Raw genomic sequence first — 26,631 nt, forward strand, 5'->3', positions numbered from 1 at the left:
CCTGTCTCCCACACTGAACTAGAAGCATCTTAAAGGTAGATTCTGTGTCTTATTGGTCTGTAATTTTCCTTGCAGGTACTTAATACATGTTTTCTGGATAAAACAATTTTAAAAAAAATATGCCTCTACAGAAAAGGAACTTCTAAGTCTCAGGAGAAGAGCATCAGTAATCTCTTCCGGCAATGAGAAGACAATGAATATAATTTCTAATTTAAATCTTTAGTTCATGTTAATAGAAAAGTTCTGCCCTGGCTGGATAGCTTGGTTGGTTAGAGTGTTGTCTGGAAGTGCAGAGGTCATTGGTTCCATCCCTGGTCAGGGCACATACAGGAACAGATGGATGTTCCTGTCATCTCGTTCTCTCTCTCTCTCCCCCTTCCTCTCTCTAAAATCATTTTTTTAAATGTTAAGAATAAAAGAAAAGTTCTTTAATCATTATTTTCATCATTAATCCTTATTTTAATTATAGGCAATCCTCAGGTTACAAATGAAATAGGTTCTATAGGTTTGTTCTTAAGTTGAATTTGTAAGTTGGAACACAGGTACATTTACCTATTAAATGCAACTTATATGTTTGTCTTAACATAGCACTTATTTTTACCTTTCTGTGCATATAAATACTTAAACATTTTCAAATACAATCTTAAACAATCTTGGATGATGCAGAAGATGATGAACTTGTTAGAGAGGATGGACTGGTACTGACTGTATTAGCAAGTCAAGGTTTAATTCTGCTGTAGGAGTCAGTTTCTTGAAGAAGGCATCAAAGGAGGTTTATACAGAGCTTTTCTTTTTCTCATCATAAATGTCCCTGTAGTCCCTCAAGCCTTCATTAACTGTATGGTAAACTTTGGCGAACCTCTTTATATCACGATCTTGCTCCTCTAACTGCCATTCCTGTTTCAATGAGAGGAAAAGCATTAGCTAACGCTTGTAGAAAAGGTTTTTGGTTCTGGAGTTTCTAGGTCCTATTTTCTTCCCTAAATGCAAACATTTGCTGTTCTAGTTACATAAGGTCTTTATTGGTTAGTTCTTTGCGTGGGAGTCAAGTAACTCTATGAATCATTTTCACTGATGTCCAACTGCAGTTGATTACCAATAGCCCTTATGGGGCTCCATTCATAAGTATGAGTGGTATGCAAGTCAGATGTTTGTAACTCGGGGACTTACTGTATGTTCACTTTCACACTGAAAAAATAATATATCACTTCAATAATAACAGCTTCATTGTATCAAAACACTGAATGTGAAGGTTCTAAGTGAGGGAAAGGTCACTTAGTACCTAATACGAACTACTCTTCATAGGAAGAATAAAAGAATGTGACTTTTCTATACCCTGGACCCTCAAGTATATCATCTGCAGAAAGAAAGTGTACTATGTACATCAGCCTCTTGTTGCATCAAGAAAATCACTCTAATGGGAAATCACTGTGGAATTTCCTTGTCTTTGATAATTCTTTAAAATCAACTTTTTCAATTTTACTGTAATTCAAGAGTAAGTCATCCTCTGTACACAGCTAGTAAGAGTTAGTTTCACACAATAGACCATTATTCACCGGCAGCCTTTTTGTCAACATATGCTTCCTGTAGCTTTTCGGTAAAACTAGGATATAGCTGTTGACTTTCTCAGGGCTAGAATAAAAATCTACAATTGCAAAGCACTTCAGGTTTGAAAGCTCTTTCACACGTACAAAAATGTCAAAGCTTAAGCCTCTTGGTAAGTGAAGTGTCAGTGCTTTAATAATGTTCTATTTGTTTGCATGTACCTTGGGGTGGGGTGGAGCGAGCATTGATGAAAAACACACTTCCACAACCTGTGCCCTGATAGTTCTTTTCCATTCATTCAATCTACAAACACACTTTAGTTAAATATTTACTGAGTACCTACTAAGTACCAGTCACTATGCTAAATGTTACAGATACAATTTTAATAACTATAACAGATACCATTGTTTTTAAATCATTATCCACACGGATGAACAATAAGTCCTGCAGAATCCCAAATGTCTTCCCTGAGGCTTGACTTGCAGGTAAAATTTAAATCAAGAATTGCCAGCTCTCAGGATAAGTTAAATAGAAAACTATGCAAAAGTAGAACTCTTATTAAGAGAAGGATATTTAATGTTAATATTTACCATAATGTGAATCTTGAATCTTTGTATTAAACTTTTTCCCTTTTCGAAAAAAATCTCCATCTCTGAGGACCCTTCATGCCCTCAGTTATCGAAACAGGTTCTTATAACTATGCTTCAGGTAAAATACACTGAAAACTCTTAAATGTGGAGAAACTGTGGTCAGCAGCTGCCTCTGGGGTGGGAAATTAGAGTAGGACACGGGGTGACAACTAGACTTTTCCCTGTACTGCAGTGGTCCCCAACCCCCAGGCCGCGGACCAGTACCGCCATTTGGTACAGGTCCGCAGAGAAAGAATAAATAACTTACATTATTGCCGTTTCATTTATATTTAAGTCTGAATGATGTTTTATTTTTAAAAAATGACCAGATTCTGCCCTGGCCGGTTGGCTCAGCGGTAGAGCGTCGGCCTAGCGTGCGGAGGACCCGGGTTCGATTCCCGGCCAGGGCACACAGGAGAAGCGCCCATTTGCTTCTCCACCCCTCCCCCGCGCTTTCCTCTCTGTCTCTCTCTTCCCCTCCCGCAGCCAAGGCTCCATTGGAGCAAAGATGGCCCGGGCGCTGGGGATGGCTCTGTGGCCTCTGCCTCAGGCGCTAGAGTGGCTCTGGTCGCAACATGGCGACGCCCAGGATGGGCAGAGCATCGCCCCCTGGTGGGCAGAGCGTCGCCCCTGGTGGGCGTGCCGGGTGGATCCCGGTCGCGCGCATGCGGGATTCTGTCTGACTGTCTCTCCCTGTTTCCAGCTTCAGAAAAATGAAAGAAAAAAAAAAAAAATGACCAGATTCCCTCTGTTACATCCGTCTAAGACTCACTCTTGACGCTTGTCTCGTAAGTTCGACAATTATATTTTAAAATACCACAGCTTTTACGCCGGTCGCATAATTTTATTTTGTGCATTTATCCGTCACACCCTAAAGGCCGGTCTGTAAAAATATTTTCTGACATTAAACCGGTCCGTGGCCCAAAAAAGGTTGGGGACCACTGCTGTACTGTATATACGTTTTGGTAGTTTAACTTTCATCCCGTGTATATGCGCGTTCTCTGGCCCCAGGAAATGAGAAGGCGCAGCTGCAGACTCTCAGGCAACCATGAGGGTCACGCCTGCGCTCACGGGCCCTCACCGCGCCCTTGGCCCTCGGTGAGCGCGGGGACGAGTGGGACCAGCGCGCTCTCCCCGGGCTCAGCGCGGCCACCAGGAGTAGAAGCCACCGCTGCGAGAGGCTCGCGTCTGTGTCTGTACAGGGAGGAGCGCGCTCGCAACAGCTGGGAAGCAGCTCCGGGTTGCAGGGCAGGAATGTGCCCTTCCCCCTCAAACTTTCCACAGTTGCAACGGAAGCAGGAACTTGCGAACCACAAACCAGTTGGACCGGGAGGGACGTGCGGAGCATCCCCCGCCATCCTCACCGAGACGGTCCCACGGATTCGCCTCGGCTTCCCCGCGAGCTCGTCGGAGCCATCTCCCAGCTCCCCTGGCCGCCAGGTAAAGGCTTTCCAGCCCTCCCTTCCCGACCCACCCCAGGCAGAGTCGCCACCCCTCCTTGCCGGGGGCAAGTGGAGGACCAGGCTGGGGGCAAAGAAAGGCTGACCCGAATCTTCCTGGCGCTGCGGTGTCCCAGAGGGTCTTTCCAGGCAGGGCAGAGGCACCTGTCATAAATGACAGGCTCCGCGTCGTCATCAGTACAGACAGAAGAATAGTTTAGTGAGCGACATACATGTCCTCAAAGGAAGGGATATTTTACGATTTTTATTCTGGTATGATTTGTGTCCTGTATTCATTAGCGAACCTACTAATTGTCTAATACTCAATGTGTGTGTGTTGATAGATTAGATTATGCTCTGAGTAAAACGATTTCCAGTTTTGTATTTGACATCGTGGCATAAACATGTTTGTCTATAGTTAGCAGACACTAAAGCTCAGGGCTCAGGTGCTTCCCCTCTCTCCACTTGTATCCTTTTCCCTCCATCTTTCAGCAAGATTCAATTCGACTTTATATCTTTAAGGCCTAAATAATAATGGCCTAGAAGATTACTTTAATAATTGTTGAGTATTTTTTTTTTTTTTTGTATTTTTCTGAAGCTGGAAACGGGGAGAGACAGACAGACAGACTCCCGCATGCGCCCGACCGGGATCCACCCGGCACGCCCACCAGGGGCGATGCTCTGCCCCTCCGGGGGCGTTGCTCTGCCTACCAGAGCCACTCTAGCGCCTGGGACAGAGGCCAAGGAGCCATCCCCAGCGCCCGGGCCTTCTTTGCTCCAATGGAGCCTTGGCTGCGGGAGGGGAAGAGAGAGACAGAGAGGGGGGGGGGGGTGGAGAAGCAAATGGATGCTTCTCCTATGTGCCCTGGCCGGGAATCGAACCCGGTTCCCCCTCACGCCAGGCCGACGCTCTATCGCTGAGCCAACCGGCCAGGGCCAATTGTTGAGTATTTTTAATGACAAATACTCTTTCGTATTTCTCTCTGTCTAGGAGCTATAAACATGTTGCACACCTGAGAACACAGCCCCTCCCCTTGCATAGTTCAAGTTTAGTAGCAAGAGCTTCAGGAGAATTCTGTCAGAATCCATCCAAAGGAAAGCGTTGGCCTGGTTTTCCTTTCTTGTTCCTGTTTTGTTTTCTTTAGAGCTAGAAAAAAAAGACTTGCAAAATGTGACAACATAAAAAGTTAACTTCTGCCGGGGCAGACCATGGATAGTTTTCAGAAAGTCTGTGAACTTCGGTGGGAAAATGTATTATTTTGCTATCTCTAACTGAAATGTAGCATTTCCTTTAAGAGGTGTGTAGGCAAAAGCCATCAGTGTTAAAGGTAGCAGTTTTGCCACCAGTAAAAACAATGCTATGTACCTGTCATTACAATGTCATAGAATAGTTTCACTGTGGTAAAAATGTCCTGAGCTCCACTGATTTTTTTGTCAGTGAGGTTTTGCTTTCTCCAGAATGTCATATTGGAATTACACCTTTCAGACTGGTTTCTTTCACTCAGCAATATGCAATTAAGATTCCTCTCTGTATCTTTTTGTGGCTTGTTAGTTTGTTTCTTCTTATTGCTGAATAATATTCCATTGTATGGGTGTACCATAGTTTGTTTATCCATTCATCAATTGAGGGACATTTTGGTTCCTTCCAGTTTTGGGTAATTGTGAATGAAGTTACTACAAATACTCCCATGCAGGTTTTTGTCTTTTGCCTATTTTTTTTGTTTGTTTTTTGTTTTGTTTTTAAGTGAGAGGAGGGGAGAGAGAAAGCATGTGCCTCAATCAGATCCACCCAGCAACTCCTGTCTGGGACAGATGCTCAAATCAACAAGCTATCCTCAGCGCCCCAGGCCAAGACTTGAACCTATCAACCCACTGGCTGCAAGGGAGGAAGAGGGAGTGATGGGGGAGAAAGAAGAGAAGCAGATGGTTGCTTCTCACCTGTGCCCTGATTGGGGATCGAACCTGGGGCATCTGCATGTCGGGCCGACACTCTAAGCACTGGACAACTGGCCAGGGCCCCATTTTTAATTGGGTTGTTTGTTTTCTTATTGCTAAGTTTTAAGTTTTTTGGTATATTTAGCTACCAGCCCTTTATCAGATACGTGTTTTACAAATATTTTCTCTTAGTCTGGCTTGTCTTTTTGTTCTCTTAACACTGTCTTGCACAGGGAAGTTATTAATTTTAATAAACTCCAGTTTATCATTTTTTTCATTCATGTATTGTGGTTTTAGTGTTGTATATAAAAACTCATTGCCTAGTCTTAAATTCACAAAGATATTCTCTTATGTTATAATCTAGGAGATTATTATTATTTTTTTAGAGAGGGGGGGGAGAGGGAGGGACAGACAGATAAGAAGGGAGAGAGATGAGAAACATCTATTTTTCACTGTGGCACCTTCGTTCATTGATTGCTTTCTCATATGTGCCTTGACAGAGGTGGAGGGATGAGGGGGCTGCAGCAGAGCCAGTGATCCCTTGCTCAAGCCAGCGACCTTGGGCTCAAGCCAGTGACCTTGGGCTTTAAGCCAGCGACCTTTGGGCTCAAGCCAGTGGCCATGGGGTCATGTTTATGATCCCATGCTCAGACCAGCGACCCCATATTCAAGCTGGTGAGTCCACACTCAAGCCAGATGAGCCCGTTCTGAAACCAGTGACCTTGGGGTTTTTAACCTGGGTTCTCTGAATCCCAGGTCAACACTCTATCCAATGTGCCACTGCCTGGTCAGGTATAATCTAGGAGTTTGACAGTTTTGCATTTCACAATTAGACTTAAGATCTATTTTGAGTTCATTTTTGTGAGGGCTAAAAGGCCCTTGTTTTTTTTTTTTGTTTGTTTGTTTTTTGGGGGGGGGGTTGCATGTGAATATTCAGGCATTCCAGCACCATTTTTACTAAAACTATACTTTCTCCATTGCACTGTCTTTGCTTCTTTGTCAAAGGTCAGTTGACTATATTTTTATGGGTTTATTTCTGGGCTCTCTCTTCCGTTCTATTGATCCATCTGTCCATTCTTTTACCAACACCACATTGTCATTTCTTTTTCTTTTTTTTTTTTTTCAGAGACAGTGAGAATCAGAGAGAGGGACAGATAGGGACAGACAGAAAGAGAGAGAGATGAGAAGCATCAGTTTTTCATTGATGCTCCTTAGTTGTTCATTGACTGCTTTCTCATATGTACCTTGACCTGGGGGGGGGAGCACAGCAGGGTGAGTGACCCTTAGCTCAAGCCAGCGACCTTGGGTTCAAGCCAGCGACCTTTGGGCTTAAGCCAGCAACCATGGGATCATGTCTATGATCCCATGCTCAAGCCAGCAACCCCATGCTCACACCGGATGAGCCCATGCTCAAGCCAGTGACCTCGAGGTTTAGAACCTGGATCCTCTGCGTCCCAGTCTGATGCTCTATCCACTGCGCCACTGCCTGGTCAGGCAACACCACACTGTCTTGATTATGAAGTTGGGTAGTGTCCAACTTGATTCTTTAACATTGTGTTGGTTATTCTGGGCATTTTTGCATTTCCATGTAAACTACAGAATTATATTATTGAGACCCACAAAATAACTTGCTGAGATTTTAATTGGGATTGTGTTGAATCCATAGATCAATTAGGAAAGAACTGACATGTTAACAATATTGATGAATATGGGACAGCTCTTCATTTATTTAGATCTTCTTTGATTTATTTCATCAGAGCTTTGTAGGCTTATTTAACAAACTAATAATTATATTTCAATATAACTGGCTCCCTTTGGTAATTCTTTATATTTCACTTTATGCATTTTAAAACATGTCTCTCAGAACAGATCTTAAACTTCACCAGGCTACCAAAGGGTTCATTACCCACCTCCCAAATTAAAGAAGCAGTAATTCTGCTCTAGACTATCATTCAGTAAATAATTTGCATTCTGGAAATGTTGGGGTGAGTAGGTGAGGATAGTTTATGATATTGCATAGCCAGGGTAACATTTATTTCTATTTTTCCTAGAAGAACCAGCTTACCAGTGGAGTTAGCATTATAATAGTGTGAATTTTGTGTTTTAGCAATGTAAAAAAAAACACCTGCCCTTAAAGTTTTCTTCAACTGAGCCTGAATATACCCTCTGCTGACTGGCTAATTCCTCAAATTAGATTATTAGGGTTACTAGTCTCTGGTTTGATACTTACAGAGAAGAAACAATAAGAAAGGCAGTGTCATTTTCCTTATAAAATGAGGAAAATAATAGTTATTTTCTTTCTTTTTTTTTGGCAGAGCTGGTGTTAAAATTAAATAAGACAATCTATGTAAATTTCTTGGCACACTCCCTACCACCCAGTAGGTGATTTAAAAATGTTAATTGTTACTACTGAGAAAGGAAATATGGCCAAACCTATTATCACTGCTCATGAATGACTAGGGATTTTGTGTACTCTCCCTTTAGAACTCAGAGGCAGGGCTAGTGTTTATACCTCTTTTTTCACAGCTTTTAAGCAATGATAGGATGATATATGTGTTTGAGTTTATTAGTTCTTTGCCAAGTTTTTAACAAAAGGTTGTCTTGTCCCTGGTCGGTTGTCTTAGTGGTAGAACATCAGCCTAGTGTGTGGATGTCTTGGGTTTGATTCCCAGTCAGGACACATAGGAGAAGCGCCCATCTGCTTCTCCACCCTTCCCCTTCTCGCTTCTCTCTCTCTCTCTCTCCCTCCCTCTCCCTCTCTCTCTCTCTTTCCCTCCCTCCCTCCCTCTCTCCTTCTCTCACTCTCTCCCTCTCTCCCCCTCCTGCAGCCATGGCTTGATTGTAGCGAGTTGGCCCCGGGGGCTGAGGATGGCTCCATGGCTTCCACCTCAGGCACTAAGAAGAGCTCAGTTGCTGAGCAATGGAGCAACACCCTAGATGGGCAGAGCATCGCCCCCTAGTGGGCTTGTTAGGTGGATCCTGGTTGGGGCACATGTGGGGTGTCTGTCTCTCTGCCACCCCTCCTCTCACTGAATTAAAAAAAAGGGGGGGGCTCTGGCTGGTTGGCTCAGTGGTAGAGCGTCGGCCTGGTGTGCAGAAGTCCCGGGTTCGATTCCCGGCCAGGGCACACAGGAGAAGTGCCCATCTGCTTCTCCACCCCTCCCCCTCTCCTTCCTCTCTGTCTCTCTCTTCCCCTCCCGCAGCCGAGGCTCCATTGGAGCAAAAGATGGCCAGGGCGCTGGGGATGGCTCCTTGGCCTCTGCCCCAGGCGCTAGAGTGGCTCTGGTCGCAACAGAGCGACACCCTGGAGAGGCAGAGCATCGCCCCCTGGTGGGCAGAGCGTTACCCCCGGTGGGCGTGCCGGGTGGATCCCGGTTGGGCGCATGCGGGAGTCTGTCTGTCTCTCCCCGTTTCCAGCTTCAGAAAAATACAAAAAAAAAAAAAAAAGGTTGTCTTAAGCCTTTTAAAAGTGAAATGAATAAAAATACTTGTTTATTTTTGCCCTATTATAAATCACCTATTTTTGGATGATTTACATTGACTTAAAGGAAATGAAATGTATCTCTTCTAGATTTACTAAAAGAAACAAAACTGCCTGACCTATGGTGGCACAGTGGATAAAGCATCGACCTGGAACACTGAGGTCGCCAGTTTGAAACCCTGGGCTCGCCTGGTCATGACAGATATGGGAAGCAACAATGAGTTGATGCTTCCTGCTCTCCCCCCTCTTTTTTCTCTCTCTCTCTAAAATCAATTTTTAAAAAAGCAAAACTCATTGATGATTTTCTTTTTGTTCTAGAGAGCAATCCTATGATCTGTGCAAGCTTCTTGAAGCAAAACCAGCCAAGACCAGAAGAAGTGTTATCCTTGACCTTTGAAGACTAAAACTATACTGAAGTTTAAAATGTTCTTTGGGGAAGAACAGAGCTTGACCTACACTTTTGTAATCATTTGTTCCCTGACAGTAAGGGTGTCTGCCAGTCATAATTGTCTTACCCAGAGTCTAGAAAATGTTGTAATTGACATCCAGTCATCTCTCACTAAGGGAATCAGAGGAAACGAGCCCATACATACATTAACTCAAGAAGACTGCATTAATTCTTGTTGTTCAACAAAAAACATATCAGGTAAGTAATAGTCCCTTGACAACCCTTTATTCCATGTGTTTTGTGACATCGTTAGCTGGTTGACATGGCTCAGTAGTTCATACTACAGATTCTCAATGGAGTAGAAAAGTGGGTGACAGACAGAATCACCTAGGGAATGTTCTACAAGTGTGCCCTCCCCTCCCCTCAGCTGAGTCAAAGTTACTGATGAGTGTGTGAGGTGTTTTGGTATAAAAAGGTTGAGAATCACCCATGTTAGGTTCTCACACGCTTCTAGGATATCGATCAGTTTCTGTATGTTCCCCAGCCAAGGACTGAACCAGCCACCTCTGCATTGCAAAACAATGTTCCAGCCAAGCGAGCCATTCAGCCAGGATCGCTTCTAGGATATTGAAACAAAAATGCTATTTAAATGCTTAGCTGCGGTCGCCATGGAGTGTTGCAATACAGTGTGATTTTACAAAGAACATTTAAACAGAGAAAGGGAGTCTAGACAGAAAAATTCCTAACTAATACCATAGGAAAATCAGCATTTGATTTTTTTTTATATCTTTTTTTTTTTATAGTGAGAGGAGGGAAGGCAGAGAGATGGACTCCTGCATGCGCCCCGACCTGGATCCATCTGGCAAGCCCACTAAGGGGCAATGCTCTGCCCATCTAGGGCCCTTGCTCCATTGCGACCAGAGCCATGTTTTAGTGCTGTGGAGCCATCCTCAACACCTGGGGCCAATTCGCTCCAACTGAGCCATGGCTGCAGGAGGGGAGGAGAAGAAAGAGAGAGAGAGAGAGAGAGAGAGAGAAGCGAGAGGGGGAGGTGGGGAGAAGCAGATGGGTGTTTCTCCTGTGTGCCCTGGCCAGGAATCGAACCCAGGACACACACACGCCAGACCAACACTCTACCACTGAGCCAACTGGCCAGGGCCAGCATTTGATTTTTAAGTGGAAGAACAGACTCTCCATTTTGTCACCCTTTCCTGGAGCTGGTGGTGTAAGGTAAGTCAGGAAGCCACTGGCCACTGATCGAAACTTTTAGGACTCTTAGGGACCTGGGAAGTCATTTAGTCTGACCGTTCATATGACACTGAAGGAAACTGAGGCCCCAGGTTTAAACTACGCCTTTGCAAATTTCAGGCTTCAAGTCTATTACCTGAAAAGAGAAGTATATATCTAAGTGGAGAAATGGTTGCTTTTCAGTTGTTTATGAACCTGCCCTAATTCCCTAAGTGAAAAAACACTGAATTTATTGAGCACCTAATGCCTTGCTGGAGATAAAACAGTGAATAAGATGGATAAACCCTTGCCCTCAGAGCCTAGAAAGCTAGTAAGTTCTGGACTAGTGATTCTTACTTGTTTATTAGCCAACAAAATCCTGCTTTCTCTTAGATCTTTACTTCCTTTTCTTTCTATAATGGTGTGGGATGGAAGAAAGGGAGGAAATGAGGGAAGGAAAGAGGAAGGGAGAGAAGGGAGGGAGGAAGGAAGGGAGGGAGGGAGGAAGGGAGGAAGGAAAAAATATATATGGTCTTTGTCCCTAGTTCCTGGCAGACCTCCCAAAACCCTTGGAATTCCCTGAGCATAGGAACTCTTTCGTTGTTCATAATGAGCTCCTTTCAACCACCCCTGAATTGATGCTAATGAAAGGACTCAGATGGGTCCTAGGTAGCTTCAGGATGGGCTGGTCACCAGAAAGACCAAGCCTTGATTAGAAGCTTGGAATCTTCAGCTCTACCATACCACCCACCCCTGAGTAGGGAAGAAGGGCTGGAGGTTAAATTCTGTCCCCAGTGGCCAATGATTTGATCAATTATGCCTATGTTGAAACCTCCATAAAACACCCTGAACGATGAGTTCTGAGAGCTTCCATCTTGGTGAACACACCCATGTGGTGGGAAGGTGGCATTCCAGCTCCATGGGGACTGAGGATCCTGTGCTCGGGACCCTTCCTGGACCTCTCCCTATGTACCTTTCATCTGCCTGTTCATTTGACTCCTTTATAATGAACTGACAGTAAGTATAGCATTTTCCTACTGTTCTGTGAGTACTTCTAGCAGTTATGGAAGCTGGCATTGGGGGTTGTAGGAATCAGAATTTGTAGCCAAGTTGGCATCTAAAGTGAAGGCAATCCTGATGGGCTGAAAAAGCCAATATCCTGTGGAGTCTGACATTCGGAATTGAGTGGCATTGTAAGACACCCAGATGGTGTAGGAAAATCAGAGAACCGGAGAATTAGTGTGGAAAAGACACCACACATTTGCTGTTAGGAGGGAAAAAAAACATTCTGTGGTTTTCTCAAATTAAGCAGTGTGCTATTAGACACTCTTTTTAGATGTGACTTATGGAAATAAAGAGATTTCCTTTAAATTTCTAGTTTTTCTTTCAATGTTATATTAACATTTATGTGAAATAGAAACTTCACCTGCAAACAGGACTGTGTGCTGTGTGGGTATTTTCTGGCAGTACAGGAAGCTGAGCATTTCTCTTCAGTTCCATGATGGGCGTTTAGTAAGCAATGAGGGTGTGCTGCTTTATTCCCTAAGCAAAAGGACTGTGAGTTGTTAGTTCCTCACTCCTGGAGTGTAAGCAGAGATAATGGTGGGTCTCAGGTGGTGGATCTCACGCTTTTTCCTCATTTATTGGGCAATGTTTTTTTTTAATATTTAGGGCTCAAAAAGTACTTTGATAATTTAATTTGCTTCTAACCATGGAAAAATACCCATAAACACAAAGGACACAAAATGTCGCATATAACTTGGGGTTAGATCCATTTGTTAAGGCCCAGCTCAACTGTGAGTTGTGTAAAGACTGCAAAGTCAGCATTTCTATGTCTATTTTGGTGGATGTATTAGTGAGTGGAAGGCTTCTTTCTTTCTTTCTTTTTTTTTACTTTTATAAGTATTTTATTTGCTGCTGCCAGTGTATATAAAATAATTACCCTTGTGAAACAGAAATTCGTGAAAATTCAGAGAGGTAGATGTGAAGGACTGACAGAAGTTTTGTGTAGTATAGCACGTGTTACAGGAATAAGCTTTTTGTACAGGCTTCATATTTCGGTCTCTTTGAATATTCTCCAGCTATGAAAAGTGATTTAGAACACCTTCAAAGATTAATTTCACTACAAAAAAGAACAGACTTTCTGGGGTCTGAAGGGATTTGTACTTGAAGATACTCCAGTCAACAGGGGGTCATGTTGTGCATTCTGCAGACAGAATTGTTTCAAATCTGCAGCAGCCTGGGAAACCTTCACGGGGTTGAGCTGGGCCTCCAGCCGGAGCTGTTGAACTACTTTCTTCATAGCGGTGACAGTGGAGGAACCAGACATGGTGCACGCGAGAGTCGGGCAGATTTGTTGGTAGTGGGTCGGTGGATGGCAAGTCCGCGAGGCCAGATGGCGGGGCCGGAAGGCTTATTTCTAAAGAATGAATTGTACTATTAACCTTTTGAGTAGTGAGTTTTTTCATGCTCACTGACCCAAAAAACTCAGGAGTGAGTTTTGTTTTTTTTTCAAAAAATGAAATTTGTTGGCCCTGGCCGGTTGGCTCAGCGGTAGAGCGTCGGCCTGGCGTGCGGGGGACCTGGGTTCGGTTCCCGGCCAGGGCACATAGGAGAAGCGCCCATTTGCTTCTCCACCCCCCCCCCTTCCTCTCTGTCTCTCTCTTCCCCTCCCACAGCCAGGGCTCCATTGGAGCAAAGATGGCCCGGGCGCTGGTGATGGCTCCTTGGCCTCTGCCCCAGGCGCTAGAGTGGCTCTGGTCGCTGCAGAGCGAGGCCCCGAAGGGGCAGAGCATCGCCCCCTGGTGGGCAGAGCGTCGCCCCTGGTGGGCGTGCCGGGTGGATCCCGGTCGGGCGCATGCGGGAGTCTGTCTGACTGTCTCTCCCCGTTTCCAGCTTCAGAAAAATAAAAAAAATAAAATAAAAGGGAAAAAAAATGAAATTTGTTCCAGTTCCAGTTTAACTTAAAATCATGTTTGTTTGATAACCAATTTATGGAAACAAGAACATACATTTGCCTTTTATTTTTTTAATTTATTTTTTTTTATTTTTCTGAAGCTGGAAACAGGGAGACAGTCAGACAGACTCCCACATGCGCCCGACCGGGATCCACCCGGCACGCCCACCAGGGGCCGATGCTCTGCCCCTCCGGGGCGTCGCTCTGCCGCGACCAGAGCCACTCTAGCACCTGGGGCAGAGGCCAAGGAGCCATCCCCAGCGCCCGGGCCATCTTTGCTCCAATGGAACCTTGCATTTGCCTTTTATTAATGTTGCCTTACACATTTTTTAAATACAAATTTTTGTTATTTCATGCAATTCTCATATACTTCCTATCTGTAAATAAAGAAGTATTGTTATTAGCAGAATCTCAAATATGTACTCGCATATGATGATATTCTTAGGACAATTTATAGGTATTTTTATTTATTCGCTTACGATAAAAAATTTTTCAAACTGTGGGCCCTGGCCGGTTGGTTCAGTGGTAGAGCGTTGGCCTGGCGTGCAGAAGTCCCGGGTTCGATTCCCGGCCAGGGCACACAGGAGAAGCGCCCATCTGCTTCTCCACCCCTCCCCCTCTCCTTCCTCTCTGTCTCTCTCTTCCCCTCCCGCAGCCGAGGCTCCATTGGAGCAAAAGATGGCCAGGGCGCTGGGGATGGCTCCTTGGCCTCTGCCCCAGGCGCTAGAGTGGCTCTGGTCGCAACAGAGCGACGCCCTGGAGGGGCAGAGCATCGCCCCCTGGTGGGCATGCCGGGTGGATCCCGGTCAGGCGCATGCGGGAGTCTGTCTGTCTGTCTCTCCCCGTTTCCAGCTTCAGAAAAGTACAATAAAAATAATAATAATAAATAAATAAAATATTTTTTTAAACTGTGGTATTTCTCAAAACATGGTTGCAGGCAAAGTGATTTGTTACGTTCAATGCACACCACCCTGTGTCCCTCCGTTTACGTCCCCTCTTGTAGTGTGCTGATGTGCGGAGCATTTTCGTTGTGGCTTATGCTTTGAGGCTGTTGCAGGGACTGGCTTTGGGAAGTGACGCCCTGAAAGACGAAGGTGTCTCTCCTACTGACGATGGTCGGCCTCCTCTGGGTGATTTCCTCTCATTCACAAACTCCAGAAGCTGATCAATGAGCTTCAGTCTGAAGTCATATAGCTGTGGTCTTCTTCTGGTCTTCATCTGGTACACAATGTATGAGTTCAAAACAGCAATGTCAATTTCATGAAAAGTTTTATAAACCATTTCATGGTTTTTCTTACATTTCCTGTGAAACTTATTTGCACATCAGCCTGTCAGTCAAGCCCATATTCTCATTATCCCTAACCACACTCAGTGGCTTGGTGATGCTTTGCCCAGTAGTGTGATCACTGCCAGTTTCAGTCATCAAGTCCTCATGAACTGTAGTTAGCATGTTGACCTCTCTTTTGTCATACCATCTTTGAGCTAACATAAATTAGCTCATGAGTTAACAAGTTTAAAGACATACATGTACGATCATACTCTGGATGATTAGGAGGCATGAGGGTGTACATGAATGTTCTACTCAAAGGGTTAAAAATTGGTTTTGATTAAATTACCTTACTTCAGATTTTTAAATGCAGTGTCTTTAAACATTGCTTCAAGTGACTAAACTAAGGAAAAGGTAATGATTTAGTGGCATCAAGCAAGTGAACAAAAGTGTTTATGTAGCCTGACCTGTGGTGGCGCAGTGGATAAAGCATCGATCTGGAACGCTGAGGTTGCTGGTTCGAAACCCTGGGCTTGCGCAGTCAAGGCACATATGGGAGTGATGCTTCCTGCTCCTCTCCTCTTCTCTCTCTCTCTCTGTCCTCTCTAAAATGAATAAATAAAATCTAAAATATATATATTTAAAAAAAGGTGTTTGTGTGGACACCAGAACTTGATGTGAAGTTCTTCTTGCTTGCCGTATTCTTTAGCAAATCCTGTTCAAAGTAATGCTTATGAAGCCTTTCATTGCAGGGGACAAAGCGTGTAACTTGATGATCTTTGACACACGGAAAACAACCAGACAACCCAACTGCTACTTATTTTTCTGTCCCAGTGAGGAAGCCTGTCCACTGAAACCAGCCAAGGGACTTACGACTTACAGGATACTTAGAGGTAATAAGAACATTATTCTTTTTCTTTTTTGATTGGAATTATTTAATGGTATGGTTTACATGAGAGATTTTCTACCAAAGAGTCTTAAGTAAAACTGCCAAATGCGGTCACCAGAAAAATCTCATGATTTAAAATTCAACTTTTAAACTAAACAGCTCTTTTTCAGTGAAAGACCTCTCAACAATAGTATTTTGTTTTGTTTTTACCTTCATAAGATAAAAAAGGTGGCCCTGGCCAGTGGCTCATGTAGAGCATCGGCCCAATGTATAGACATCCCAAGTTCAATTCTCAGTCAGGGCACACAGGAGAAGTGACTTAATCCCCCCTCCCCCCTTATCTCCCTCTTCCCCTCCTGCAGCCAGTAGCTCAATTGGTTGGGGCATGGCCCCAGGCACTGAGGATAGCTCCTTTGGAGCACATCGGCCTCAGGTACTAAAAATAGCCTCATACTTGAGCATCGGTCCATAGTGGGGTTGCTGGGTGGATCTGGGTCAGGGCATGCAGGAGTCTGCCTCACTGTCTCCCCTCCTCTCACCTAAAAAAATAAATAAATAAATAAAAGAAACAACAGGTGCACAGATCTTTCATAAAAACATTTTGAAACACCTCTTTACAACAATATCAATAGCACTGGAATAAGTGTACAGGTTTTCTGTTCTGAAAGGGTTCAGACCTAAGTGAATATACAGAATTCTAGTATGTTTGTCATTTGGTTAGAATTCTTTTATAATCACATTTTACAGTGGAGTTTGTTGTGTAGACCTAGAGAGAAGTTCATTCAAAAATATTAATTGAGCATCTGCCATGTCCAAGCCATTGGAAATACAGTCTCCGTGCACATGGAATTTATATATTTGTTCAGAATACAGAAAATAATAATATAATTATTTGGATACATCTTGGTGAGAATTTGACTTGTTAATTTTTCAGGATGAAATGCTTCCAGTATCAAATTTCCTTGGAAGTTTTTGTCATTATACCCTTGATTATTAATATTATTTTCTTTATTCAATAAGCAGCAAGTATTATTTAGTATCTCCTGTGTGCCAAGCACTTTTTACACCCTCGGAATGCAAGGATACCACACTAGACATAGAAAACAAGGCCCTGGCTTCTGAAACTTACATTTTAAGAGAGACAGAGACAATAACCATAATAAATAAGTAATCAAGAAAAATATATTACAAGTGCTATGCAGATAGTTGAGCTAAGATAATGTAATAGATAATCCCTGCGTGGCCCTCTGGATTAGATGACCAGAGGAAGCAGCTGTGAAGAAGTAACACTTAAAATGAGATCTGAACAGTAGGGACCCAGATGTCAGAAGTTCATGGGAAGACGTTCCAGACAGAGGAAATAGCCTGTTTCAGTATCCCAGATGGCTGACTCACAGAGAACCATGTACATCAGGGGTCCCCAAACTTTTTACAGAGGGGGCCAGTTCACTGTCCCTCAGACCATTGGAGGGCCGGACTATAAAAAAAACTATGAACAAATCCCTATGCACACTGCACATATCTCATTTTAAAGTAAAAAAACAAAAAACAAAACGGGAACAAATACAATATTTAAAATAAAGAACAAGTAAATTTAAATCAACAAACTGACCAGTATTTCAATGGGAACTATGCTCCTTTCACTGACCACTCATGAAAGAGGTGCCCCTTCCAGAAGTGCGACAGGGGCCGGATAAATGGCCTCAGGGGGCCGCATGTGGCCCGTGGGCCGTAGTTTGGGGACCCCTGATGTACATAAAGAGTGATATGCCCAAGGTAAGAAAGGCACAGAGATCACATTCAGTTTTGTAAGCCAGGGTAGGGTAGGTAGGGCGTTTTATTTTAAGTGTGTAATGGGAAGCTATTGGAGGAGCTTAAGCAGGCGTGGAACGTGGTGTTTTGAAGGTGATTTCTCAAAGCACACTGTGACTGCTGTGTTGGGAATGGGCAATGTCCCAGCAGCAAAACGGGGAGTGGGAAGACAGAGTAGGGAGTGGAGGCAAGATCCACGTGCAAGGCTGTGGCATGGTAGACCGGGGAGGTGGTAGAGGAATTGGAGAGAGGAATTGTGGGGGCTGCTTCAGAGGTACAGTTGACAGGACTTGCTGCTGGCATGGATGTGAGGGACAAGGATTGAAGCTGAGTCCTAGTTTTATCTTGAGTATCTAAATGGACAGTGGCACTATCTACTGAGCTGAAGACTGGAGAAGTGGATTAAGGTTATGGGGGCAGGAGGAAGTGTAGTCAAGGGCTCTCTCTCGATTGTATTAGCTGAACATAAAGAACTTTGGAGAATGATACTGCTCAAGGCACCTGGGCACTGAATGCTTTGTCCCCTGGCTGGGGCTGTGCCTGAGTTTTGTTCATGAACCAGAAAAACCTGATGTATTAAACATTCCTTTACTCAGATTATTTGTGTAAATTCTTCCGAAAGAGCAATATGAGCCCAAGTATAAAATAACTGGCACATAAGATATAAAGTTCCAGTTTTGCAAGATAAAAAATGTTCTGAGATGGAGGATGGTGATGGTTGCACAACAGCGTGAATATACTCAGTGTCACTGAACTGTACACTTACAAGGAGTTAAACTGGTAAATTGTATATTTTACCACAATTTAAAAAATAATAATTTTTTTGGCCCTGTTTGGTTAACTTAGTTGGTTTCAAGCCTTGTCCCCAAATACCAAGGTTGCAGGTTTGATCCCCAGTCACGGCACATACAAGAAGTGACCAGTGAATGCACAACTAAGTAGAACAACAAATGAATGCTCTCCTTTCTCCCCCCCTTCTCTCTCCCTCCCTTCTCTTTTCCTCTCTCTCTAAAATCAATCATTAAAAAAAATTTTTTTTTCTGAAGTTGGAAACAGGGAGGCAGACAGACTCCCACATGCGCCCGACCGGAATCCACCCGGCATGCCCACCAGGGGGCGATGCTCTACCCATCTTGGGGCGTTGCTCTGCTGCAATCAGAGCCATTCTAGCACCTGAGGCAGAGGCCACAGAGCCATCCTCAGCACCCGGGGAAACCTTGCTCTAGTGGAGCCTTGGATGCGGGAGGGGAAGAGAGAGACAGAGAGGAAGGAGAGGGGGAGGGGTGGAAAAGCAGATGGGTGCTTCTCCTGTGTGCCCTGGCCGTGAATCGAACCCGGGACTCCTGCATGCCAGGCCGACGCTCTACCACTGAGCCAACCGGCCAGGGCCCATTAAAATTTTTTTAAGAAATAATTTTTAAAAACACTATGGCATATAACAAATTAGGCTTCTCAAAACACTCAGTGACCTTTCATGGACAGGATCTTGTCCTCCTCCTCTCCTTGTGGGAGCTTCAGTGAGCTGCCCTGATCTCTGTGGCTCCTTCACTTCTGCCTGTATGAAAATGCTGGGACCTGCAGTGTGATGTAGATATGGCTTCTCACTGTTCCTCCTTGATCATCTGGCGCATTGCAGAGCCTGTTAGACACCGAGGGGTGGTGTCCAGCAGGAACTGGATTTGTCAGTCTGAGTTTCTAGAGAGGTCAGGGCTCAAGACATGGATTGGAACGTTTGCTCCTCACCTTCAGGAGCTCCCATCACGTGGGATTTGGACCGTCACATTCTGCCTGCACTATTCCTTCACACTACCTCTTCTTCATCCTGTCCTTTCTCCCACTATCAGTGTGTGTTCCCTAGGTCTATCAGCTATTTCATAATTAAAGCAGAATATTAAAAAATATAGGTAATTTTAGCCTGACTGGTGGTGGCACAGTGGATAGAGTGTCAACCTGGAACACTGAGGTCACAGGTTTGAAACCCTGAGGTCATGAGCTTGAGCACGGGACTCATTGGCTTGAGTTAGGGTCACTGTTTTGAGCATGGGATCATCAATATGATCCCAAAGGTTGCCAGCTTGAGCCCAAAGGTCCCTGGCTTGAAAACCCAAAAGTCTCTGGCTTGAAAGCCCAAGGTCGCTGGCTTGAGCCCAAATGTTGCTGGCTTCAGCAGGGGGTCCATTGGTTCAGCTTGAGCCCGAGGTTGGAAACCTGGTCAAGGCATGTACAAGAAGCAGTCAATGCACAGCTAAAGTGAAACAACTACAAGTTGATCCTTCTCACTCTCTCAAGAAAGTTTTTTTTTTTTTAATATCGATCATTTTAATCCAGTAATTCTACTTCCATAAAATCTGTACTAAAGAAACAATGCCGAAACAAAAAAAAAATCTATTGCTGGGAAACTATTATATAATTAGTCTAAAAATAAAAAAATCTAGAAGCCACATAAATGTCCAGTTGCCAGAACATGATTGACTCCACTATGGGGAATATGATTCAGACCATAAAAAATAAGTTTGAGGTGTAGAAATAAGCAAGTTCCCTTAAATTTCCAGTGAAAAACATTCAGTTGTTTTTCAATTACGTGAAAAAAATGTTTAACTTAAGGGTATAGAGACACGTTAACAGTGGCTGGGACACACCAGTGGAAATGAGAGAAAATGGAACTTGGGTGTGCATAAATCTTTTAAGGGCTAGTGTAAAGGTAGTGAGGTGAAATTAGAATCAAACAGTTCCTCTGGCAGCCACCAGGGGGTGCCATCAGCCCAGAGCAGGTTGATTAATAGCGAGGTGCGAAGGGAATCCAACCCTGGACACAGTATGCAGTGGACTGTTTATATCTATAGGACATTTACAAGTTGTGTGTGTAATTCTATTCATGAATCTTCCCATGTTGATGGATTGAAATTACCCATAAAAGTAAATTACCCGCCTCCTGTTTGGGGTGAAATTAAATACCTGTTTGGTGGTGTGTTTCCGGATAAACTTGATTTCCTGTAAATGATTGACTAATGTTTACAGACTGAATTTGAAAGATGGCATTATACTCTGTTCATTCTATAAAACCATTGCAGCTTGGCATCATTTCATTTTTTTCCCCTTTGGCTTATGGGATATTTCTACCAACGACCAGAATAGGGGAATTCTGAAGTAGAATATATTGGGAGTCTGTTTGCTCAGCTGGTTTTCAAGTAATAGTCTTTAAGCTTTTTATTTAGTGAAATCACTTAGAAATGAAGCTCAAAAGAGGGGTTGAGGGCACAGTGCTGTTTCCCAGCTTCCTCTGTGGCTCCTCTTTCCACGACTGAGAGAAAGCACCAGGCCCCAAAGGCAAACCTCAGTGGTTGAGGTCAGGGGAGCAGGTGTGCAGGATCCTTGCCTGGTTCTAGGATCTTCACCAATAGTTGAATCTTATCAGAAAATGGGATGAGCCCTTTCTTTGCTTTATTTATGAGCGTGCATTCTTGCGGAAGAAACAGCTGTTTGGGTCATTCTTGTCAATGGCCTTATTTAAGTTCTGATATCACAGAGCACTTACTTAGGCTTTTTTTTTTTTTTTACTTTAAAATGAAATGTGTTGAATCCTGCTCTTTTTTTAAAAAAATATCTGATCCTGCTGTTTATCTCATGGTGAGGCTTTGTCTATGGACATGTCACCTGCAGTGGAAACCCTTCTTTCTGTAGTATTGTTGGAGGGAAGAGGAATTCCAGGCATCTAAATAAATTCTATTTTAGAGTAAAGTACTATATCCTGGAGTAGGTGTCCACCAGCTTTTTTAGTCAAGGGCCAAAGGATAAGTTATCTCACACTTCTCAGGCCAGTATTTTAGGTTTAGTGTGTCACACGTAATTTGTCATGCTTAATCACCTCTGTCCTTGTAGTTCGAAAGCAGTGACAGACAGTATATAAAGAAAGGAGCACGTTTGTGTGCCAGTAAAATGTTATGGACACTAGAATTTGAATTTTATGTCATTTTCATGTGTCACAAAATATTATTTTTTATTATTTTTTTTAACCACTTAAAAATGTAGAGGCTGACCGGGAGGTGGCGCAGTGGATAGAGCGGTGGACCCAGGTTTGTTGTTTTTTTTTTTGGACCCAGGTTTGAGACCCTGAGGTCGCCAGCTTGAGCGCGGGCTCATCTGGTTTGAGCAAAACTCACTAGCTTGGACCCAAGGTTGCTGGCTCGAGCAAGGGGTTACTCGGCCTGCTGAAGGCCCATGGTCAAGGCACATATGAGAAAGCAATCAGTGAACAACTAAGGTGTCGCAATGAAAAACTAATGATTGATGCTTCTCATCTCTCTTCATTCCTGTCTGTCCCTATCTATCCCTCTCTCTGACTCTCTCTCTGTCACTGTAAAAAAAAAAATGTAGACACCACTGCTAGCACACTGGCCATACAAAGGCAGGGGATGAGCCAGATTTGGGCTGCAGACCCCTGTCTTAGATGAGTTCATAAGTGACAGTTCCAAAGAACCTCTTAGAGGTGTGACACTTAGAGAGTTGGTCACAGATATTCCAAATCTGAAGTTGCCTCTGGGTGTGTTTGTTAAGAGGGGAGATGCCTGGCCTGTTGTGGTCCAATGGATAAACCTTCAGCCTGGAATGTCAAGGTTGCCAGTTCGAAACCCTGGGCTTCCCTGGTCAAGGCACATACAGCAAGCAAGCAATGAACAACTAGCATGAAGCAACTATGAGTTGTTACTTCCCATTCCATGCTCCCCTTTCTCTCCTGTCTTTGTAAAATCAATAAAAGTATTTAAAAACGGGGGGGGGGGGGGAGGGAATGAGGTCTCACTTGGAAGCGGGCCCAGAGGGGAGTTGGAGAAGGAAGGGGAAAAGAGAACGGGAGAGTTCATCAGTGGCTGCTAGGAAATTCCTTTGCTTCTTTCCTTGTGTCTTCTACAGTTCTCACCCAAGTGAAATGATTGGTTAAGTAGCAGAGCAGCAGTTCAAGTGACCATTCCCTGTCCTGATTGCTTTAATCGACCTTTGCAGTTTGAGCTGTGATAAGTGGTGTGTGTGATGGTGAGCACAGTTCTCAACCTCATGGACGAGGACAGTGGTTCCTCTTCGGTAGGACTCAGGACTGAGTAATTTCCTGCCCTTTATGTCAGCAGTGCGGCCATCATGATTTCAAATATGGCCCCATTTTCCTCAGAACCTAAGACATTGGCTTTAATATTTTAACCTTTTTTTTTATTTTTATAATTTTATTTATTTATTTATTTAGTGACAGAGAGAGTCAGAAAGAGGGATAGACAGGAAGGGAGAGAGATGAAAAGCATCAATTCTTCGTTGTGGCACCTTAGTTGTTCATTGATTGCTTCTCATATGTGCCTTGACTGGGGGGGAGTTGGCTACAGCAGACTGAGTGACCCCTTGCTCGAGCCAGCGACTTTGGGCTCAAGCTGGTGAGCTTTGCTCAAACCAGATGAGCCTGCGCTCAAGCTGGCGACCTTGGGGTCTCGAACCTGGGTCCTCCGTATCCCAGTCCGACGCTCTATCCACTGCGCCACTGCCCGGTCAGGCTAATATTTTAACCTTTGAAGAATTAAATCTACCAGGTTTATTACCTCTCCCTTGAGTGTGGTGCTGAAACTTTTTTCTTTAATTGAAAAATGTCATCAGCTGCCTTGGCCTCGGTGCCTTCTGAAAAGACCAGACCTGCCACCTGCTCCCTCTTCCCCGTTGTCAAAGCACATCACCTGGATTCTGCCTCCTCTCATTGGTCGTTCTGATCTAGCGATTCATATTTTTCCATTTTGCACAAGTTTCAGTGAAATGTCAAGTATCAACAGTGTGGGGACTTATTGAACAAACTGGGACGATCATCTCTTTTTTTTTTTTTTTCAGAGACAGAGAGTCAGAGAGAGTGATAGATAGGGACAGACAGACAGGAACGGAGAAAGATGAGAAGCATCAATCATCAGTTTTTCGTTGTGACACCTTAATTGTTCATTGATTGCTTTCTCATATGTGCCTTGACCACGGGCCTTCAGCAGACTGAGTAACCCCTTGCTCGAGCCAGCGACCTTGGGTCCAAGCTGGTGAGCTTTTGCTCAAACCAGATGAACCTGTGCTCAAGCTGGCGACCTCGGGGTCTCGAACCTGGGTCTTCCCGTATCCCAGTCCGACGCTCTATCCACTGCGCCACTGCCTGGTCAGGTGACGATCATCTTTTTTAACCTTCCTTCAAAATGTAAGTCTCCCTTTTGTTTTCTTTATGTTTTCAGATTTTCCTTCATTTGGCGAACCTGATTTGCCAATCCAAGCAACCACTCCCATCCTCCCGCGTCTGACAGACTATTCAAAGCCCACTGAGGTCTTATGGAGACACACATTTTCTCAGAAGATCGGAGCCTCAGCTCACTCGGAGGAACTATTCAAGATTGGTCCTGTGAGTACACAGTTCCCAGCTTATAAAGACAGAGGCTATTCTCAGAATTCACAGTTCTCGGAACAAAAAATAGTTCCTCTGCCTGAAAAAGTGACAGCACTCCCCAGCACAGCGGCTGTGACTTCTCTGCATACCCTCTCTGCCACTCCAGGGCCCGTGTTTCTCTTCGCCACCAGTGCTCCCATGATGCCATCTGTGACTTCTCAGCCACCTGTGGCCACCACAGCTTTGCCTGCCACCACAGTCACTTCGCAGCCTCCCACAGTCACTTCCACCGTTTTGACACGTGCTGTGGCTACACCCCAAGCTAGCTTGTCCACAGCAGTCCCAACGCCCGCCTCTCAGGCACCGACAGACTTGAGAGGCCCGCCAGAAACGGTGCCCTTGAGAGAAATTTCCAACCTGACTTTGACCACAGAGGAGGCCCGTAACCCTGCTACAGGTCTTTTGCCAAATGTGTATTCTTCCGCTATGAATAAAGCCGCTTCCCAGGAGAGTGGGCAGACCAGATCAGGCGGCTCCTCCCAGAGCAGTGTTCCAGAAAGTCAGCCTGGCCTTCCGTTTGACAAGTGGCTCCTCATTGGGACCTTGGTCTTCGGTGTTCTGTTCCTCGTGATCGGCCTCCTCCTTTTGGGCAGAATGCTCTTGGAATCTCTCCGCAGGAAACGTTACTCGAGACTGGATTACTTGATCAATGGGATCTATGTTGACATCTAAGGAAAAAACTAGATGTCTCTTAATTCACATAGTTTCTAGTAGCCCGAATATAGTGGGTTTCTGCTCACTCACTGATCTTAGGATTTCTGAAGTATTTTGAAGACAGACAGATGCCCCTACCTCCTTTGTTTTGCTTTTTTTTTTCCCCAAGGGGAGAAAGAAAACAAGTTAGGTAATTTATGTGATCAATTGCTAAAATATTAGCTGAAAATAAAACTCTACCTAAAGTAATAAAATATATTGCCATATACTTTATGCAAAATAAACCAAAAAATGACCAGCTTTTTTGCAAAACAAAAAAAAAAAGTGGTTAGGAATTTTAGGCTCAAGTTTGTTAATATTTCTAGTTCCTGATAAAGTCAACTATTTGTGATATTAATTCTAATGGATTTACTTTCTTTTTTTATATGTATTCCGTAAAATGTATTCCAGATGTACTTCCTCCCAATTAAATATTTGAATAAATCTTTTGTTACTCAGTAATGTTCTTGTATGTCACATGCCCAGCTGGATAACTTTCCGTTTATTCCCACCAGCAAAATGATTAAATGAAGAAAATATGTGTTCTGAATTAAAATGACAACCCACCTCCCCCTTTTCCCATCAATGAGCAGAAGAAGTTCCTTTGGGAGAATTCTAGCAGAAGAATATTAATTCTACATGGAGACAGTGACATATCAGTTCTGACAAGTGGCCAAATCTACTTTGGACCTAGTCTAGTTAACTTAAATAATAATAATAATAATATAGGCATTTTGTAAACTTTACTAAGTTTAAAATGTAACCATATTATTTATAAATCCGTATCTAAACTTAGCCAACCCTCATTTTTTGGTTTTATTTGGAATAATATTAGAAATAATATGTAGATTGCACTTAAAATTCTTATCCAGTGATGATTAGCGTGTTATAACTTTCATTGATTAGTTATTGAAATGTCTGAGAAATGCTTTTAATATACAGAATTTGCCAGACAAGTTATAGTGGGTAACTAAGAAGCCAGGAGGCCACCTAGGTTAGTTTGTCACCTTACCTATCTGGACTTCAAGTTGCTTATCTGCAAAACAAGAGGTTTGGTCCCTTCCTGGTGCTAAAATGGAATTCAGGTGAGCACTTTATACAACACTAGAGGGCAGTAGATGGTTAATAAGTATAACGAGGGGGACAAATGCAGGAGAAGACTGAAAGAGGCTTTTCTCCTCTTTCCTCCTCACCTCTTCCTTCCCCCATCCCCTCTTCTGGGACCCCTCCCTCTTCCCTCTGGGTTATACTAAAGCTCATAAAGCTCATTAGGAGGAAATCTGGTCTATTGAACATGTTACTTTTCATAATTTTCCAACTTAACAGCTTGACATAAATCTCCAAGGGGTTTTACATAGCTTTAAATAGGTTGAATAAATAAAACCTTGAATCAGTTTAATTTAACAAGTATTTCTTGAATAACCACCTGTAGGCCAGTATCAGATTAGTAACTAAAGACCTCAGAATTTTAAAACATCTCCCCTTTTTGTCAGCAGAATCGAACTGTGGAAAGTAGGCTTTCTGTGGATATTTGTAATGGTTTTCTTCTGTTCCTCTTGGAGCTCCCTGTCTACCTTGCTGCATGCAGTCTTTCTCGAGACAGAAACTCAACGGGGAGCCCAGACTGGAGGTTGGAGTGGTAGTCCGGATAAGAGGTGCATGGGGCCAATCTCTGGCAGTGACTGTAGGGAGGGATGTGGACTGCAGGTGAAACATTGGACATAAGACCAGCTTCTAAGAGGTGGAGTAGCTGTTCTCACATTGCTGTCTCTGCTGCAAGCGGGGATCAGAAGGGAAGGAAGCCTGCATTTGCTTTCTTTTAAATAACTCACTGTGACTAGCCTAGCCAACCTTTTAGACAAGGGTGCTCTGATTTAGGAGCTCTCTGCTTTGGTTGGTGGGCAAGGAAGATGACAGCTTAGTAC

General features: G+C 43.8%; 1 protein-coding gene and 1 pseudogene across 1 annotated transcript; one reads left to right on the forward strand and one right to left on the reverse strand.

The window, feature by feature from the left end:
• Positions 1-3,490: 3,490 nt before the first annotated feature.
• MANSC1 (MANSC domain containing 1) lies at positions 3,491-25,150 on the forward strand. The gene is made up of 4 exons (XM_066355543.1): positions 3,491-3,614; positions 9,348-9,675; positions 15,620-15,760; positions 23,805-25,150. Exons 2-4 carry the CDS (start codon positions 9,453-9,455, stop codon positions 24,683-24,685), a joined length of 1,245 nt encoding a protein of 414 aa, XP_066211640.1. The 5' UTR covers positions 3,491-3,614; positions 9,348-9,452; the 3' UTR covers positions 24,686-25,150.
• LOC136389350 (guanine nucleotide-binding protein G(I)/G(S)/G(O) subunit gamma-5 pseudogene) lies at positions 12,666-13,043 on the reverse strand (annotated as a pseudogene).
• Positions 25,151-26,631: the final 1,481 nt, after the last annotated feature.

The sequence above is a fragment of the Saccopteryx leptura genome, chromosome 1 (genome assembly GCF_036850995.1).
Source record: "Saccopteryx leptura isolate mSacLep1 chromosome 1, mSacLep1_pri_phased_curated, whole genome shotgun sequence".
In the NCBI taxonomy this organism is placed as follows: domain Eukaryota; kingdom Metazoa; phylum Chordata; class Mammalia; order Chiroptera; family Emballonuridae; genus Saccopteryx; species Saccopteryx leptura.